The sequence below is a fragment of the Cynocephalus volans genome, chromosome 9 (assembly GCF_027409185.1).
Source record: "Cynocephalus volans isolate mCynVol1 chromosome 9, mCynVol1.pri, whole genome shotgun sequence".
Lineage (NCBI taxonomy): Eukaryota > Metazoa > Chordata > Mammalia > Dermoptera > Cynocephalidae > Cynocephalus > Cynocephalus volans.
This window is the reverse complement of record NC_084468.1, coordinates 99246538-99266599: the sequence shown is the minus strand read 5'-3', so window position 1 is coordinate 99266599 and position 20062 is coordinate 99246538. Positions and strand designations below refer to the sequence as shown.

At 34.3% G+C, this 20062-nt stretch overlaps 1 protein-coding gene across 10 annotated transcripts in view; it reads left to right on the top strand.

Annotated features, from left to right (window-relative positions):
* CAMK2D (calcium/calmodulin dependent protein kinase II delta) overlaps positions 1-20062 on the top strand; it is a 290657-nt gene that overhangs the window by 252714 nt on the left and 17881 nt on the right. For all 10 annotated transcript variants that reach the window (XM_063107301.1, XM_063107302.1, XM_063107299.1 and 7 more), the window contains one exon: positions 1876-1924. In XM_063107301.1, the coding sequence (XP_062963371.1) occupies positions 1876-1924 (49 nt within the window). The remainder of the gene's footprint in view (positions 1-1875; positions 1925-20062) is intronic.

Below are 20062 nucleotides of genomic sequence, written 5' to 3'. Positions count from 1 at the left end.
TTTGGCATGAATTTGAGGAGAATCTGGGAGTTTCACTTCTTGTGAAATCTGTTTGTCATTATTGAGTTATATGCTTTTCAGTAGTAGACATTTAACTACTCATGCTGGAGGAAGACTGTTTTCTATCCATTGTAAATTATTTACACAGCATGTTAATTAAATGGCAGTATTTGCATACATGTCTATAGTATGAAAGGAGACATTTTCTGAATGTATTCCATGTTTCCAGTTTATTATTTTTCGTGTATTATTATATCTCTAAGGGCAGGAAAAATACTTCATAATACTTTTCTCAAATATTAAGTATTGTGATAGGTTTTACTTCTCTTTATTCTTATCAACAATGCTTAAGTCTTGGAAAACACATTTCTCCTCTGGTTTAACATTTAGTTGATCAATATTAAAATCATTAAAGTAAAATCACGAAGTGTTGTATTCTTAATATGAGATTTATTTTATAGACATGGCACTGAAAATGTTCTAAATCCCTAAAAGAGTTAAGTTAGTTAGGACCACCACATATGAGAACACTTTTTTTTTAATAGCATTAGCCAATGAAAGACCAAGCCTAACAGCTGGAGTGGATACTTCAATAGTTCTAGCTGTATCATTTGTAAGAGATGCTGCATGGTGTTTCTTGCTTACATGAATTAGTTTATTTTTGCAGTGCATGGGTTTTACCTTCATTTTGAGTTTAAATTTGAACGCTAGGTCACATTAAGAAACGCATGAAGACTCTTTTCTTTGGTTTTGTGTGTATGGAGACTCTGGATACATCTTTAGTTTGTCCCTTTGGTTTAAATATTGTATATAATATTAATATATATTGATCACTTTTTTAATATCAAATATCTAAAAGGACACAGATGGTGTTTGCATCATTTTCCAATATCTGTTTTTCATCACTGAGCATATAGCTATTGATTGGAAGTTTGTTTCCAATTTTTTTCAGCTCTGGTCTTTAATTATTCTAAGTAGAAAATTATGTCTTTCTTGTGAATATTGCAAAATTTGTTTCCTGGAAAGTATTTTGTTAGTACATTATTAATGGAAACATTTATCAAACCATCTCAATAAAAGTATCTTAATGTTGGCAGTTACAGTGTACTTTTAAGTGTGCTTACTAATCTTCAACTTAATTTCTAGTTTTACAAAGAAATAGCTTTGTCTTTTTATTATGGAAGTGGGTTTCTTATCAGTAACAGCCAGTTTCTAATTTAGAAAAGAATGAAAAAAAATCTAATTGTCCTTGAAAGTAAATTATTCATTAGAATTCCATTGTGCTGATCACGAACATGAAAATTCTTCTTAAAAGTACTTTCAGCATATCTCAACTTAATACCCTTAGCTTTTCTTCGAGTGATGCGATGAAATGCTTTCTATATACAAAGGAGTAAGGCAGACAAATAGACTGCAAATTCAGTGCTTAACATAGTGCCCGACACAAAGAAGGTACTATTTGCTGATTAACTGATAGGGAATAAAAATGTTCCTATTTTAATATTCAAATTAATTTGGCCAATATATTCAACTTCTCATAAACACACAGAAAAAGCACACCTTTTGGGGCACTGTAACCCACACGTCCTTACCCAGTTCGTAAACTGCATACTTCTCTTCTACAAATCACCCAAATTTATACTGCTTCAGAGATTAGGCAACCAGAGTACTCCCTTTTTGAAAGGTTTGCAGCATTTGACATTTTATTTCTGTTAAAAACCACTTAATGTATTTGTCCATTTGCATGTCAGCATATGCACACAGCCTGCTAAAGAATTTTGCATGATATATATATATCACTAGCCAACATTTTCAAAAGTAGAAATCACTCTGTTCATTGTGTGCAACTTAAAAAATGTGTTTTCTTCTCAACAGGAGTCAACTGAGAGCTCAAATACAACAATAGAGGATGAAGATGTGAAAGGTATGATTAAACCAGAAATGGAAAATCCTAACTCGGAGCTTCATATGTAGCAGGAAAAAAGGGGTTTCAAATAACTAATAAGTTGAGGAAGTGGGCCTTTCCTAAGACAAAAAATTATTTTCTTTTTGTAAGTACATTATTATTTCAATAATATGTATTGATTTTGTCAATTTTTTTTGCATTATATTCTGTTATGTGTTTTAAACTATGGACAACATGTGGTATATTCAAACACATTGCAATAATGACAGCTAGTAATGAGAGTTTGGGAACAAAAAAAATTATAAATTTCTCAGTCAAAAAGTAACAAAGTGTGTACACATTGGGTACATTCATAAAACCTGTCTAGAGAATGATTTCTATTTAAGGATACAATATGAAAATAACTTTTTAAAAAATTTCCAGTGGTCTCAAGAGGGTATCAGTGGAATTTTGTATCTGGCAGCCTTTTTATCTTAGGTTTTTATGTACTTTCTTAATACATTCTTGACTTCCATTCCTTTTGATTTCCAAAGTTCTTTTAGCTTCATAGATTGGTAACATTTCTAACATCTTCTCAGTGACTCTGCACACACATACTAAACACACATTTGCAGTTAGCTTACTTCCTTTTGGCCACCTCGCTGTTTTAGAGGTGTTAATTTTGTTTCAATTGCTTTTGCAGTTTTGTATTCACACTTTTGTAATTCAGTGTTTGTAAATGCAATTTCTACAGGCCACTTATCTAGAAGATATTCCAAAAAAGAATGGTAATGATAAGGGTGTTTTAAAAGAATTATTAAAGGAAAAAAAATAATAAATTGGGAGAAATTATCTGTCAATTAATTAAACCTTAGCTGAAAAGATTATTTACCTATTAGTATCACCCATAAGCCTTCATTCTATTGGTGGCATTAGTAAAATAAAGTCTTAAAAAGTTGTATTCAAGTTAAAGAATAAAGAACCTGGAAATTCTCAAGCCAAGGAGACATGGGCAGTATAGGAAATAAAAATATCTATAGATCACATGTTGCCAGTCACCTCTGTTTACTTTTTCCTTTTTGGTTGAATAGAACAGCTGATGCTATTAAAGTATATTCTATTAGTAGTGCACTGACGTAATTCTGCTACAGGTAACTCATTCATTATTTTCTACAGTGGAAAGGTAGATATGTTGAGGATTTTATTTAGTAGGTCTGTTCATCTCCCTCTTGCTCTCGAACTGAAGTAATTTTATGAATCATTGATGCCTGTCATATTAAAGATTCTTTTTTAAAAAACTAAATGAACGGATGTGCCATTTAGCTTTCCCAGTGATTTCGGAAGCATCATCTTTATAAGTGTTTAAGTTCCTTCAGCCAAGCACGATGTGAACAAGAATCAGAAAACCTGTGCATCATCCACTGGAGAGACTGAATCTTTAAATAACTAAATAAAATTAGGAGAATGCCAGCACCTCAGAATATGCAGTTCATCCACAAAGGAATATGTTTATTCCTTGATGGTCATCATAAGCAGGGTCTTAGTAAGTGATCTTGCTTACTCAAATTTGACTCTTAACTGTACAAAGTATTGGTTCACGATCTCTGATGTTAATGTATGTAAATATCAGTGTACAAACGGAGTCCTTATTGGTCTTATCTTATAGTTTACAGGGTTTTGTTTGTTTTTGTGAAATGAAGTGATATCAATAGATCTTAGAAAAGAATACTTCTTTCAAATCACAATAATATGTGTTTCATCTTGCCTCTGGGATTTCACAAATAGAGACAGTATTTATTTGTCTTTACAGTTATGCTGAATCAACACACATCAAATATTAGAGAAATTAAGGATAGTATTGAGATCAAAAGAAATGTGCAGTTGATTCTGTTTAATTTTACTAGCATGGGTCTGGCCACAGAATCATAGATATAGCACATTAGGCCTCATTTATGTTCTCTGTAAGACTCATAGAGCCTTTGGTGGCTAAGCGTTTTAATACTGAACAATATCAGGATCTTTTAAGACTAGAAGACACTTTGAAAGATCACCCAAGCCATCATTCTGATTGTAAGCCAGGTGGTATATAAAATGGTCATAAATATTTTTAATATATCTATTATGCTGGTGATATGCTTGTGTGGGAATCTCTGTGCATTTATGAGTGCACAGTCCTCAAAAAACCCTGATATGGTTTTACATTTGAATGCCTATGCCCTCTTCTCTTTACCTCAGAGTTTCTTGTTGCTCTGGATAGCATGTTAGGGGATGTGTTTATTGTCCAGCTCTGTTAGAACCCAAATTTACCTGTATATCTAACATCTAGGAATTTTCAAAGACCGTTAATTTTATAACCTAACCAAAACTATATCCTCTCTACAAAGCCATATCATATCTACAAAATTTCATGTCTTCCTTCCATACATAGACTTTCCAATCTATCCTTTCTGTATACAGCCTTGTTATCAGGGACAAACATCACACTTTTACACATACTTTTAAAGGCATGTTCTCATAGCGCACTGCTGCACACTGGCACGTGCTCACCCATTCCTGCTGTCTGTCTCATACATAGCTCATCTAACACCAGCACCTAGACTTCCATTGCTTCATGTTGGTACATGATCTTTTGAACATAATATCACATGCTTCCCATTCGATGCAATGTATATTCTGCCCCAAGGACTAACTTGGCCGTGACAGCTTCTACATCCTAGACACCATAAAGAAGTGGGGGAGGAAAATTAACACATGATGATGACCTAGCCAAAAGAAATGAGGTGAAACAACAGCAGTGTACCTTTTTCTGGCTTCTTTGTGGCGGAGAAGGGGGAAAGTAGGCAGTCCAGCTGTTCTCAAAGAAGGAGGAAAGCAGAAGTAGTAGCAGATTAGTGGTCCTTCTCAGTCAGGGGAACCTGGAACACCCCAGAAAGCGGGTATTTGGAGAACAGCCATTTTTTGTTAATGCTGCTTATTAAGTTTCCATTCAGAAGGCCTATGGTTCTCTAAAACTTCAGTCTCCATGTTACTTTTGAATTGTGTCTAGGCTATCTCAGTTTCTTCATTCATTCAGCAAACATTTATTGAATGCCTACTGTTTACCTGAGCTCCACATACTTCTGTTTGTGAGCCAGTCTTCTTCAAGAGATTTCAGTGGCTCAGAGTCAAAACGTTCTTCTGTACATTTTACATCAATCTTTTATGCTATAATTTAGGCCCATTTCTGTTATTTAATTCAATAAATATCAAGAAAACTTAGAGCAAAAGTGTGACCCAAGATAAATGCATTTTTTGTCTAAAAGTTATTTTATTTCCTTTTTCTTAAAAAATTTCAGCATTTAGTTATAACTACAACATCTTCTTTCCCAAGCTTGCAGTCATCATATGGGACTTGCATTGCTATAACTCTTCTTTTTAAGAAACTCCTAGAGTTCGTTGCTTTCTTTCTCCAAGGCAATATGTTGACTTCCTGATGTTGACCTTTCGAGCAATTTCCTAATTTTGTCCTGTATTCAAAAACCAAATATTATTTCTGATGCTAGGTCTCTAAACTCAGTAGCAAACTCAGTTCTGTGGAGAGATACTAATATTTTAAAAACAAATGGGACTCTTAACGAAGCTAACTACTACCATAGAAGCACTATGGTAATAACAGCCCATTATGTACTCAAAAAAAAAGAGTTTTCCTGTTAGAACTAACTGGTGATTTCAAAATATAAATTGTTTTAGGCCTAAACTTGTTGAAATAGTCATTTAATCCATTTTCTGGTAAAAACAATTACTTTCATTAATTACAGGTGTTGTCGAACAGCTATCATCATTAGCCTTTAATTAGTGAAGGACAAGACTAACAGTGCTCCTCTCCAGGGATGTGTGTGTACCTAAAGTCCATGATATCTAGCAATAGTTCTTTCCATACTGTGTACATTTGAAGACTGTCCTTTGGTTTGTGGCTGTAGCCACAGTTTGCAGAGCCTGTCACTGTATGCCACAATGCCTGTCCACCTCATAACCCACCCAGCATCATTGCTGAGTCAGCTACTTCTTCCTGGTGGGTGTGCAGCCACTTGGTCCATGTGCTGCTCTTTCCCAGCATCCCAGAGTTGTGCAACTGCTGTCAAATTGGGCTCCTGCATGTCCTTATGTCATCTCTGTCACTTATCCTGCTTCCAGCATCCCACTCTGCCTCACCATTCAGCAGCTGCTTGGATCTCTTGCTGCATTTCATCCTTCTTCCAGGTCTAGGCCAGCAGAGTTCTGTGCAACAAGCAGAAGCGTATCGCTATGAGACTGCCTGTGTGTGAGGACTTCATGCTTGTTTACCTCTTTTTCTTTTGCCTGAATAACAGGTGATAGTAATGAAGCTGCCCGGGTGTTTGCAAAAGGCCCAAATGAGGGCAACGGAGTTGGTAACCTTATCACCTGAATGGGGTCTAGTATTCAATGGACGTCATGATCTCAACTAATGTACAGAATCTCTTCATTAATGATCTTTTTGTTTGTGTCTTTTGTAAACATGTACATTAGTGGACAATGTGATGATTAAATACCTAAATTCAACTATTCTTAAGTTCTGTTTTATCAATGAAACCTTTCATTTCTGTGTAGGATTTCCTGGGTCAGATGATCACATGATGCCAGTCTTCTGCAGATCTGCATGCAGTTTGTAACTCAGGACTTGTCTTACATGCATTTCTCACTGCTACAGAATCTGCAAATCAGGAAACTCCTGGGTCTTTTATTTAAGGGCTTTTGATAATTACATCATTTCATTAGGATAAGTTTCTTAGAGGACCTATAGTGTAGTATATAATAACTTCTTTCAGGTTTCTAATACAAAATTTGATTTTAAAAGAGGTTTATTTAGAAAAATTGTTGTCTGCTTGTGTATATCTACCTGGTGATTTTTTAATGTTAAATTAGGATCAGTAACTTATAGGACTGATGCAGAATTTATTCTACTCTACTACCAATGTAAAATAGTTTCATTTTTTTCTGTATTTTTTCTTTTCACACTCCTTCTATTTTACCTCCATACTCACTCTGTTTTTCTCTTTACTTTTTGCTTTCTGCCAAGTTCATATCTTAAATTTGTCAATGATAGGCTTAGGCTTATTTAGCCCTACGGAAAAAAGGCAGGCTCAAAACTTGTCAACCCCAATTTAAAACAAGGTCCAAAATCAAAATAAAACAAATGAAGCCAACAAATAAAAACACGAGACTCATTTTATCATTAGAAAAACATAGGCTCACTCTCTGTTAATAAACTTTCTCGTGTCAGGGCTCTCTATATAATAGTTTTTCTTGCGAGTTTGTGAAACTCTGTTATGAGTTTTAGAAAGATCCACAGAGAAAATAATGTAGTATTATTTTATAAAATACTGCATAAATTCTAAAAGCATATGTATTGTAAGATTCATTCCATCAATTCCTAAACTTTGATTAAGATATCAGTCTTTTAACTTTAAATTCATTTTAATAATTCAGAGTTTAAAAATCTGATGATATTCATAGGTATTACTTTATGTGAGAGTTAAAAAAGTACACGAGGTAATCAGACTCACAATTTATGTAATCAGAAATTTCAGTCGGCAAAATCTAATTTACATTATAATATAGTTGCATGGATATTGAGTGTAAAACTTTCTTGATTTTGTTCATGTACCTATTTTTCCCATCATTTAATAAAAATGGTCCAATTTAATAAGCTGCTAAATTTAAAGTTATGTGTACATTTAAAAATATTATGTTACTCGTTTATAAAATACTGATCTGCTTTGAGCTTTATATCTCTTCAATAAGTGAAAAACTTACTTAAATATTCCCAGTTTTAATCGTGACTCCATCGCCTACTGTGAGAGCTTAGCAGAACAATTTAAACTTCCTGAACCTCAATTTCTCCATCTGTAAAATGGAGATGATAGCATTATGTACAACTTTCAAATGTTGAGAATGAAAAGAGACAACATATCTAAAGTGCTTTTCACAGTGTTGAGCACATGGAAACATTTTGATAAGTGTTAGCAGTTTTTACTATTATCGGGTTCCAGATCCTGCGTTAGTCACTGGGAATACTAAGATGAATGCCATGGGATTGCCATGCTCAAGGTTCTCACAAGCTGCTGGTCATACACTCTTACAGTCAGTGCCTCTTAGTGTTGTGAGAACATGAACACAGCAGCAGAGCACTAATTCAGACTGGGAGTCATCCTGGACGGACCCCTCAAAGATGTGACTCTTGAACTTAAGTTTTAAAGGATAAGGAACTATTAACCTGGTGGAGAACCACATTCCAGATAGAAGGCACAGAAGCAAAGTGTGTGCAGGCAGATCGGGCTGTTACTGAGAGAGAAATACAAGTACAGACAAGGCTCGAGAGGAGGGAACATGATAGTCATGGGGAGCATTGAGCCATACTAAGGTGCTTGAGTTGATCTAATAGATGAAAGATCACAGGCTGAGATGATTCTTTATGATAATGTGCTAAGCAACTGAGGAATATCAGAAGGTTTTAAGCAAGGGAGTGATGTGGTCAGATTTCCATAGGTACAACATGCTGGAAGCTCTGTAGCATATGCACTTGAAGATGGTAAGACCTCTATTAAAACTATGTGTAGTAGGAGATACATGGTCAAGCGAGGGTTGAGCTTTGTTTTATTTTTGTTTTAGGTTGAGTGAGTCTGCATAATATTTATAGGGTAATGATAAAGTACAAATAAGAATGAAGACATTTGCTATTCTTTTTCACATTTATTCAGTCAGTTACTCTCAACACATATTGATCAAGGGATTATTGGTAGTCAAGCCCTGTTTTAAAGGTACTGGATATTCAGAGGCAAGAATATAGATAGGATTTCACCTTTCATGGAAGTTACATTTTAGTGGGGAGAAATCAATAATAAACCAGGTTTTTAGTTTCTACCAAAGACTCACCCTTGTGATAAAAATGGTCACAGAGCATTAAAAGATTTTCACCTTACATTATCTTGATAAAAACTCCACCCATTAAGTAGGTCTTATTAACCCAGGCTTTCAAAAGAACAATCTTAAACTTAGGCTAAGTCATATAGCCAGTGAGTGGTTTAACAGGAACTGGAATCACACTTTCAGCCACTGCACTGAACCACTTGTTCAGAATCCCTCTAGAATTTCTAGAATCCCTCAGCCAACACATACTCCAATACTAGATCCTATACATCTAATAACATGTAAAAGTATTCTAGAAAGGTTACTGGCAGTCTGGGATGTTTTCTAACAAACATGAAGACTTCCAAAGGAGGTAGCACAATTTAATCTTGCATCTCCAGGTAGCATCTTTTACTCCTGGGATCAGGTGTGAAGCCCTAAATAATGAGGAAAAGACAAACCATAATTAAGGGTATTAGCTTTTCTTTTGTAAAGAGCCCCCGAAGAAACTTAAAGTCATGCTACTTGTAAAGGTTTAACTCTAAGGCTACCAAAGAATGTCTTGACTTGATGGATAACAGCATGTTATCCGTCAGTTCTGTGGAGTTAATTCTATTGACTTGTGCCTTGCACCTGTATATGTGAAGTGTTGTATCATTGTATCTATAAAACATTTTGCCATTAAAAACAGGTTTTAGGGTTTTTTTTAATCTCATTTCATCTTTACAGCAAACTTGTAAGATCAAAAAATATAACAAAGAGGAGCTGTATGCCAAGCACAGATCTGGACTCACACCAGCCCTACTGGCCTTTTTTTCAAAGATCAAGCACTTTGCCAGGCATTAGTGATGTAGACTTTTATTTTTAGAGGGAGATAGAGAAAATTTAAAGCTATTCCTGGTGCAGTAGTCTATAAGAGAAATGAAGAAAGCAATGTAAATTGCTCATTAGAAATCAGATGTCAGGTTACAAAATCCCTGAGTGGGTGGAAGGGGATGGGTCTTGTGAACATCACATTAGAACCAGGACCCTGGATTGGAGTGGGCAAGGAAGGAGACTTGGATAGAATGGGTATATAGGGACAGTTCTGACCTTTTCCAGTAAAAAGAATAAGTTTTGACAAGCATGTAACAGAATTCTTTGTTTCAAAATGCCCTACAGACATCATGAGTCTCTCAGTAACTTTCCTAACACAAAATTCAGATTCTTAATAAAATATTAATAAAGTGATTCTACTTACTTGACCTAACTAAGCCAATTATTGTTTAAAAGAAAAACAGAATTTCTCATTGCTATCAATTGAATTGTGTCCCCTGAAGGTTTGTGGCTTAATCCCCACTGTAACAGTGTTGAGGTGGGGGATCCTATTATGGTAATTGAAAGGTGAGGCCTTTAAGAGGTGGTTAGATTGTGAGGACTGTGCCCTATTTGAATGGATTAATCTATTCATGCAGTAGTAAGTTGATGGTTTGATGTGTGGTAATGCACATGGTTCTGATGGCTTTATAAGGAGAGCAAATGATCAGGTTATCTGTCTCTTGCTCCTGCCATGCTGGCCGTGTGATACTCTGTGTTGCTGTAGAGCCACCACTAACAAGGCCCTCACCAGCTGTTCCCCTAGACTGTGGACTTCCCAGCCTCTGCAACTGTAAGAAATAAATTCTACTTCTTTATAAATTACTGAGTTTTAGGTATTCAATTAAAAGCAACAGAAACAGACTAATATACTCATAGATTTCCCTTTTTTATTTAAGTAAAAAGCAGAATATTTGTTTTTACCTTCCACATAAGTTCCCCTGATGTATTACTTTTTCTGGTTTTGACCTTCTATGGTTTTCCTTTTAAGGCTTGTTTCCTGTAGCTGCATAACCTTGAAGGACCCAGCCTAATATTAGACCTTTGGTTCACTAACAGTATAACTTCCTTGAATCGTTTTTATTTTTCTCTTATTTCCAAAACTGATGCACTCTGAGACAAAAGTGAATTTTTTCTTCTAACAGTTGCAACATGGGCTGTCTTCTTTTTTCCAGCTCTTTGTTTCTGGCTAGTATCCAAGTAATGCTAAAACAAGGAACAATATGTTCATTAAAAAATATAAGGATATAACTATAGACATATGTGAACAAATAAGAAACAAAGTTTTTGATGCATGTAACATATATAATTTTTAACAAAGAAACCTCCATTTGAAATATTTGAATTCTTTTTTTTTTTTTAAATATTGAACACCCACTATGTGCTGGATATGGTAGAATAGACTGAATCTAAAAAGGCTAGATTTTTCCTCAGAGAGTTCTTAGTCTTACAGTATCCTCTTTAATACAATTAGATCTGCTGGTGCATTTCCCTAGTGAAGGGCTATTTTTTCATTAAAATTTCATTCTATATTAAAGAAAGTTTTTTCCAGGGCACATGAATAAAATGTTTTGTCCTTAAAACTTAATGAATTAGGTTGTCCATTCTTTATTTCTTTTGATATGTAATAGAGTAACATTTTTCCCTTGGCCAATGTTATTGAGTAGAATATGTCAATACATCATATGAAAATAAGCATCATGATTGATACAAAAGAACTGATTTAGTTATTGGGATTGCTGTGATTTATTTTATTTTTTTTTACCATGGTAAAATTAATTTCTCTCCTAGAGCCATGTTATCGCACTGAATAGACATATGTGGGAACTTCAGTACCCAGAGGAGGCTCTTCACAATATGCAAATACCTTTGAATGGTTGATTTGATCTCTTTAGATTAGAACAGAAAATTTAAAAACTGTACTGAGATTTGAACATTCCTAAACTATTCAGTTGTGTTTTCTTTAAAAACAAATACAAAAACTCTCTATAAAACTGTTTCATGCTATTTAAGTGATAGATTAAATTATATTTTTAAAGTGTCAATGCATCCTGACACCTTTGAAGAACATTCTCTTTTAATTCCTCCTCAGCTCTCTAACATAATCATTCCAATCTGCAATATTTTGATTTAATTGTATTAATCCTGTGTATTATGTCTCAACCTGTTTTTCATATGTTTGTGTTCAAATGCGTCTATGAAAACTGAGTTTGACATGACTATGTTATATTCCTTTAATACTCCTGGGTCATTAGCTTAGCACTTTCTTTGTCTCTTCAGTTTTGCTTATACCCCACATCCACTCTATCAGCAAATCCTACTGGTTCCTCCTTCAAAATACACGTTTGTTTTTTGGGGGGAGTTGACTACTGCCATGACTCTGGTCCAAGATGCCAATATCTTTTGCTATATTATTGACATAGCCAGTTGACCTGCTTCTGTATTATCTGCTTATTGTCTGTCTACACTCGACACTTTAAAAATATATAAGATCGTGTACTGCTTTTGCTCTGTATTCTCCAGTGGCTGTCAAAGACATCAGAGTCCATTAAAAGGGCCCCCATGATCAGGGCCCCCCTCCTGACATGCTTCCCCTTACCATCTGTCCTCACCTGCTATTACATGTACCTCAGGAACACTGTCCCTGAAATGTATCAAGCAGGTTCCTGCCCCAGGATTTCTGCACTTGTTATTCTCTGCCTGGTATGTCCTGATACAGATTTCTACATGGCTTCCTGCCTCTTCTCTTTTTTAGTCTCTGACCAGATGTTACCCTCTCAGTGAGATCTTCCTTGATAATCCTATTAAATTGCATTCTCCCAAAATTCAGTGCTTCCCATTCTTCTCTATTTTCCTTTTCTCCTAGTATTTGTCATTATCTAAAATATTTATTTTGCTTGTTTGTGTACTGTCTCTCTTCCCCCTATTGGAATGTAAGTTTCCTCAGGGCAGAAATTTTTATGTTTTTGTTCACAGCTATATGTACAATGTCTAGAACAGTGTCAGGTAGTAGTAGGAATAATAAGTATTTAACCTATAGAAGAAGGAAGCATAATGGATGCCAACCGTCCCATGCCTTAGCAGCCATTAAAATGACCAGAATTCTCTAGAAGCTGTGAAAAGCTGTTATCACAACTGTTTATCTGCATAGGTTTTTGTCCACATGATTCCCCTTCCTCATAATTTAGGAGCTAAAAACACAGGAAATGCAAGTATAAAGAGTAAGTATCTTGGTTCATTCCTGCTGCTATAAGAAAATATCTTAGACTGCATAATTTATAAATAATGGAAATTTATTCCTCACTGTTCTGGAGGCTGAGAAGTCCAAAATCAATGTGCCCACAGATTTGGTGTCCGGTGAGGGCTTTCTCTCTGCTTTCAAGATGGCACCTCTTGCGGTGTCCTCACATGCTGGAAGGGATGGAAGGGGCTAGCTAGCTCACTCAAGAAATTTTATAAGGGCACCAATCCCATTTGTGAGAGCAGAGCCCTTATAGCCTAATAACCTGTCAAGAGTTCCACCCCCACCATCATCTTGGGGGTTATGTTCCAACATATAAGTTTGGGAGAGACACATACATTCAAACCATAACAGTAAGTTGCAGGAAATTTTTTTCTGTTTGTATGGAGCATGTGCTTTGGTGTTAAACATACAAGGTTTGAATCCCAGCCCAAAACGTTATCGGCTGTGCAAGCTGACTGTTCATGTAAACCTCATATGCTCATATGCTCTGAGTCATATGTGCAATGGGGGTAATAATATATCATACCCAACCATTTTTTAACCTACAAAAGTGGTAATTTCAAATGGCTAAACCTGACAATAGTAACAGTAATGGTGCATGGTCATGTTGAATAGCAATATTGTTTATAAAATGCCTGGTATAATGCCTAGCCCATGATATTCATTCAGTAAAATTATGGAACTCCTGGCCACTCTTTCCTATGGGTAGATGACAGAAGCAGAGAGGTTTACTATTAAAAGAGTATATAAATCCAAAGGGATCTGTGTTTTCCTTTATTTTTAGCATTATTGTTTCTATTTTCTCAACCATTTATTTTAGATAAGTGGGTAAATATCCATAAATGTTATGACCCACAGCCAACCAACCTACATACATAAATAAACATGGAAACTGCCCAAGTGTTACATTTCTTGCTGTGTAACAGAAACACAAAAAAGAATTACTCAAAGCAACATGAATGCAATGAGAAGCCCGAAGGGAATGCACCTCAGCAACTCCTCTGTTAGAAGGAGAAACTGGGTACAGCCCCGATTCAAAGTCAGCTTCTGTTTTTTATTGTAAAGACAAGGAATTTTCACAAGAAAAATGAGTTGATTCAGTCATTTCAAAAGGACACAAAGACATTGGCAATGTGACAAAAGTTATATATGGCTAAGAATAGCTAAAACAATGGCAAGTAGTAACATCATTTAAATTAACAATGTGACATTCCAAAGTACAGTTTGTTAAAAGCTTAAGTTGATCAAACTTCGATCATTACCTAATCCAAAATATAACCTCTCCTTAAGTGATTTAAGCAAGAGTTGCATTCTTACAATTAAATCTAAGTATAATTGTCTCTAAAGTTTCCATCAATAAACAGCTTGCCCTTAGCAAACATTTTTTCACATTTTTTCCCTACAACAGTTCTTTCAACATCTTTTAACAACAATCAGTATGTTAAATAATCAAAGTACATAATCCCATCCCTAAACAGTGATTAGAATTGATTAGATAGGCCGTTGCTTGCTGGCTGTGGACTTTCTGTCCCTTAACTGAGTACTTTTGTCCCATACATGCATTACCTAAAAACCCTATCTAAAAATCAACTGAGAATCAACATATACTTGATTAGATAGGCTTTTTGCCCCACTAGGTGTGGGCTTTTGTCCCATAAGTTTTTTAGCTCAAGAGCCCTGTCCAAAAGTCAAACAAAAATTCAAGATTTTTAACCCTCTGCACCTAAGTACAGAAAACAGGTTCATTTTTGCTTTAAAGTGGAAGTTAATATATTTTTTAAAGTTTTTATTAAGGTGACAGCATTTGTTTAACTCACAATGACTTTTAAACAAATTATTTTAATTCACTGATTTTTGCCTCCATAGTGTCATATAATGGACAATTGATAAATTTATGAATTAATCGTTAGGTTTTTATATTGTTAATTTTGTTTAAATTCAAAATCTTGAGTTAAGAGAGATATTTTGTTTTATTCAATTAAACATAACATATTTTAAGTAATGACTCAAAGTCTTCCTTTTATCTCTGGATATCTTCAAGTGTTTTCAAAAACTAGTTGTGTCTTGATTATAATTGTTGAGAGTAAAAGAAAAATTTGTGGACTGACTATTTTACCCACATGTAAAATAGAAATTTTAAAAGGAGCATACCTATGCAAAGTTATTTAAACACTTCTCAAGCAAAATGTCTCAAGAACCATAACATATAATGTCCGTTTTAGAGATTGTGATTACCTAGTTCAGTATTTCCTCAAAGGGGCACTAACCATCTTGATAGAAGTTAACAGATTAAGTGTAAAAGACATATTATTTGTTTGTTTTTGAAATGATAAATAGAGGAACATTGTTTTCTTTATTAATATCACTGCATGTGGTTATTTATATTATGTCTATCTAGCAAAAGACAGTGAAGGAGAGAATTTTGGATTTTACAAAATGTTGGGGTAATAGACAAAAACCGATCACCATTATGTGTTTTTAAATTTAAAAAGAAAGAAATTCTTCTCCAAAATACAATTTGTGTACAATTTGAACTACGAAACTTTTTCAGTTTGGGAAAATAACATGTTGGGGTGGTGTATATCTCAAATAGAATAATTTTACACTATACCTAGCCCACTTTATGCAGAATTACAGTATTCTAATCAAATATTGTATCACATTATACAAAGTTAAACTGGACAAAAATATAAAAATATTCCTGAATAGTGGAGAAATACCTCTGAAAAGGTTGTCCATAATAACAGAAAATAAAGCTTGCTTCAAAGAGACTATCATGATTTTTTAGAGGTATTTGACCGATGTGGAAACAGTGTGATCATATGAAATTATGTATTTTAAATCTGTTCAAGAAATAAAAGCTCTTCATTCATAACGTTTACAAGAGAAGAGAAGCCTAAGAAGGAACTTAATAATGCCGTTTAAATATATGAAGAGTTAATAAAAATAAAATGTGGTGCTTATCTTTTACTGAGGATAAAACAAACAAACCAAAACATTTGTTTGGGATAAGTGTGTAAACATTTGTACCTGAGTTACTATCCTTAGAATTTGTATTAGAGTTTTCTAACATGAGCAGTTTTATGAGTTCTTGAGGAATTTTCTCATTAGGGTTATTCAAATCAGACCTCACTTCACATTGGTAGAGTGTGGTGGAAATCTGCCTGTGCAAGTGCTGGAGGTAACCTTTGTAGGCATTCCCAGTTGTCTTCCTGCCTGGGACTTCCAAGTCAATATCTCCATGTTATCTCAAAGTTATTTTCTATGGAAGATCTCAGTTAACATAATGTAGACATTACTTTTCTAAGTGTGAAATGTTAATTACTCATCAAATAATTTGAATGTTGTCTTTGATGAATGTTCATCTTTTGAATTCAACAAATAAAGGAAAAAACAATACACCCATACTCACAAATTGTATCTACTATAAGTTACATTTTATAATAATTTGATCATTTATGGTATTTTAGATTTATAATACATGTTAGAGTAAATGACAGTAAGAGTAATATATTGTTAGAACATCTCAGAGCTAAACTGATTATATAGTGCCAAAGTGAAGTATCACTTTACTAAAAAGCATTTGCTGCTATGACTCATTTTTGGAACCTCTAGTTGATAGTATATTTTCACATTTCCAAATTAAGCTTTGAAAAATGTAGCAACTAATCACAGAAGTAGCTCTTGGTCCTAAAAGTCTTATCACTGCAGTCTGTCAAATGCATGGGACATTGGAAGAATTACAGGAATTCACATCACTTTGTGAATGTATGTGTGTGGTGAAAACAGGAGGTATAAATAATTTTCCTCCAAACCTAAGCTAGTCTTGCACGTTGTGACAGACCATTGTAAATTTATCCAGACTGATTGCTTCTATGCCTTTTCTATCCAATGGGCTGACCTCTCAGAAGGCTACAATAATCCTCAAAACTGAGGGTATAGGCACAAAGATTACATTGAGTCCTGGCCTTTGGGTCTACAATGCCATAGACAAATGTGTTATATTATTGACTTATTAAGAAGATCTATCATTTTTCCATAATTTTCCAAATTAAAAAGACAATATTTTATTTGTCTTATAAACTTTTTTCACTAGTTCCCCACTTGCTATTGATTATAGATGCTCTAGTACTTTTAAATGATGCATGCAGGGAGACTGGCTTCTATCATATGTTTTGTGAATTGACCTTTCTACTTCCCACTTCACTAGACCTGATTTGCCCTTGCAGATTCTCTTTCAGTGATTCTAGAAGCTATGGATTGGATAATGATAGACTTTGTAATGAAAGCACAAGCTACTATTTCTGCAGCTTCTGAAGATAAGAATTAGCTAGAAAATATGGGAATACAATGACAGGAGACGCTGCTGCATATTCCTGGGTAGTAGTAAGATCTGCTGTGTTATGTTGTCAGTGTCTTGTAAAGAATGGATCAAAATGGGATATGTAGAAGTACTTAACACTTAGAAAAAAGTGAAATGACATTCTTGTTGAAATATTTATACAATATTAGTGTTAAAACTGCTTAGCTTCAACCTATTGAGGCAACACTGGTGAAAAACATTGAAATATGGCCAAGAGCCCGTGCTAACCTGGAGACAAGGGGAAAGAGACCTTTAAAAATATTACATGGAATTCATTAAATGTGGAGGCAGAATAACATGTTTGAGTACTCTCACAATAGTAAGCTTAGTTCTTTCTCAGAAAACAAATGCAAGGACATCACACTTCAATTAATATTGTGAATGTTTTTGGTTTGGTTTGATTTTTTCTTTTTTTTTCCCCCCAAACTAAAAAAGGGATATGATGTTCATGTAGCATAGAGGACATAGTCTTTAGCTCTCCCCACATTCTTAATCTAAGGGAGAACTTACAGTCTACCAATTGAATTATTCAGGAAAGTGTGGCTGTACATGAACTTACCTAAGAATATACTGAGTTATATTTTTTACTAAATCCAAATTTTATACTTTTCATAAAGGAATGGAATCATTATTAAAAGGAAACTAAATTACTTATAGGCTAAACAACAGCTCTAGAAATCATTGAAAAAATTAAAACCTAACTATCATGGTTGCACATGATTTTAACCATTCTCAATATTTTATACTCTGGCTATTAATACCTAAAGATGGGGCATTAACACTTTGACATGAACTTTTGACCTGAAAGGTGAATGCCCTGTTTTGACTAAAACGTAAAATTTATTGGAAGGAGTAGTCTGAAGCATTATAGTACCAAGATTTGGGGAAAGCTGGATTACCTTAATAACAACAAAAAAAACTTTCCAAATATTTTAAAATCCTATGTTTTATTGTCTCTTTTCTAAATCTGATATTTTTCTTTTGAGAAAATAACTTCGACCATCACCTTAGTTCTAATGTGGAAGGAGATGCCCCTTAAGAATGCTTAGAAGTCTTTTATCATAAAGGTATATAACTTGAATGCCAGGAGACTACAATTTATAATCTTACATTCAAGCAGATGATGTGAGTTTCTTAAAATCTTGTTCTTCCACGTCATCACCTCTTAACTGGAAGTGGTACCACACCTATCTGATTCATGGAACATCTTTAACACTTAAATATTCAATGGTATTCACAATGCCATGCTATTTCTAGCTTCTGCAAGTTAGCTGGGGTGGCACCACAGTTACCCAATTGCTCTAAAGTGGCTGGGCTGAATTCTTTCATATAAGCAAATGTTCTATGTAAACATACATGGTTTTTTTAGACTCTAAAACATTTATTTAAGTCATTTTTTCTATGAAAATCTTTATAAATATTTTACATATTCCTTAGTTTTAAAAAAATAGTAAATGTTTTATTTTATTTTAAGGTCAAAGGTAATTTTAGGAATAACATGACCATATTTTGCTGTAACAGTGATATCCTTGCAAACTTTTTAAAAATCTAAACCTATTTACACTTATACTAAATGATCCCAATGCTAGATCTTTCTGTTCTTAAATATTTCTTAGTCATTTATTGTTAGGCCATAGCAATTTAACAGGGCTAAGAATAATGGTACTTGTTTGCCAATTAAATAACATTTTATACTTCGAAGCTGCTCTGCATTATGGAGCAAAGTGCAAAGATGTTTTGAGTATTTTAATTTTTTTTGTAATCTTGAGAGCTTCTAGTGATTAAAGGGCTACCTAGTTGATGCTATTGAACAGGTGACTTCTGGATAAATGAGATTTACAGTAAGTTCTTGAAAGCATTCTTGAATAGAAATGTGATATTTGCCAGGTCTTACACTCATATTTGAGTAAAATATTATAGATTATTTAACCAATCAACTTTAGAATATTTGATAGGTTTGATTTTAAAAGCCAAAATAATGGAAATTACTCTCCCAACATTAGATAATACATTACACTAGTGTAGTAAAAATAAAATCACTAAGAAATAAGCTGTCAATTGTACAGGGGATGCCAAACATAGCTGAGTTGATAGGCACCTTTTTCTATAAAACTACCAAGAGCATGAAAACGATTCTAATTTATATATTTGCCTAAGATAATAACTATTACCAAGGGTTATTTTTGTTAATGGTAGCATTAAAAAATACAATAAAACCATGGGGCACCCAGTTGTGTGAAACTGTTGTAATAATTAATTGCAACCCTGACCCAGCAATTAAGTAGTCCGTCACCTTGCCAGAGTAAGCTCAAAAGCATTTAGGTGGTTCATTTAAGTTTATGATTTCAAAATATTGAATTAGGCACTGTGGGCTGGAAAGGAACATAGATCAGTGAATTAAATAGCAGATGGAACTTCAGCCAAATAAAGCTCCAACCCTGGCACAGCTTCCAAATTTGGTAGATGACTTGAGCAAGTCACTTAACCTCCTTGTCCTTCAAGTCCCCGGTAGCCAGGTATCCATCTCTGAGAAATGTAGAAAGAAGAAGCTAAATAGAATTATACATATGGAGAAAAAGTAGATGAGCAGAATTGCTAGGATGATATACCCAAAAACAGCTAAACAGCAATTTTAATTGTGAAACTTTTGATCACTGAGTAAGCAATCTTTAATCACAGGTTACTAAAAGATTTCAACATGTGACACTCCAGACATCCCAGTAAAGATAAATTCACAGTCTAAATTCAGTTCATTTTCTAGTCCAAGTTTGAGTGTAGGCTGCTAGACTCCTGAATAGGCTTTATCATC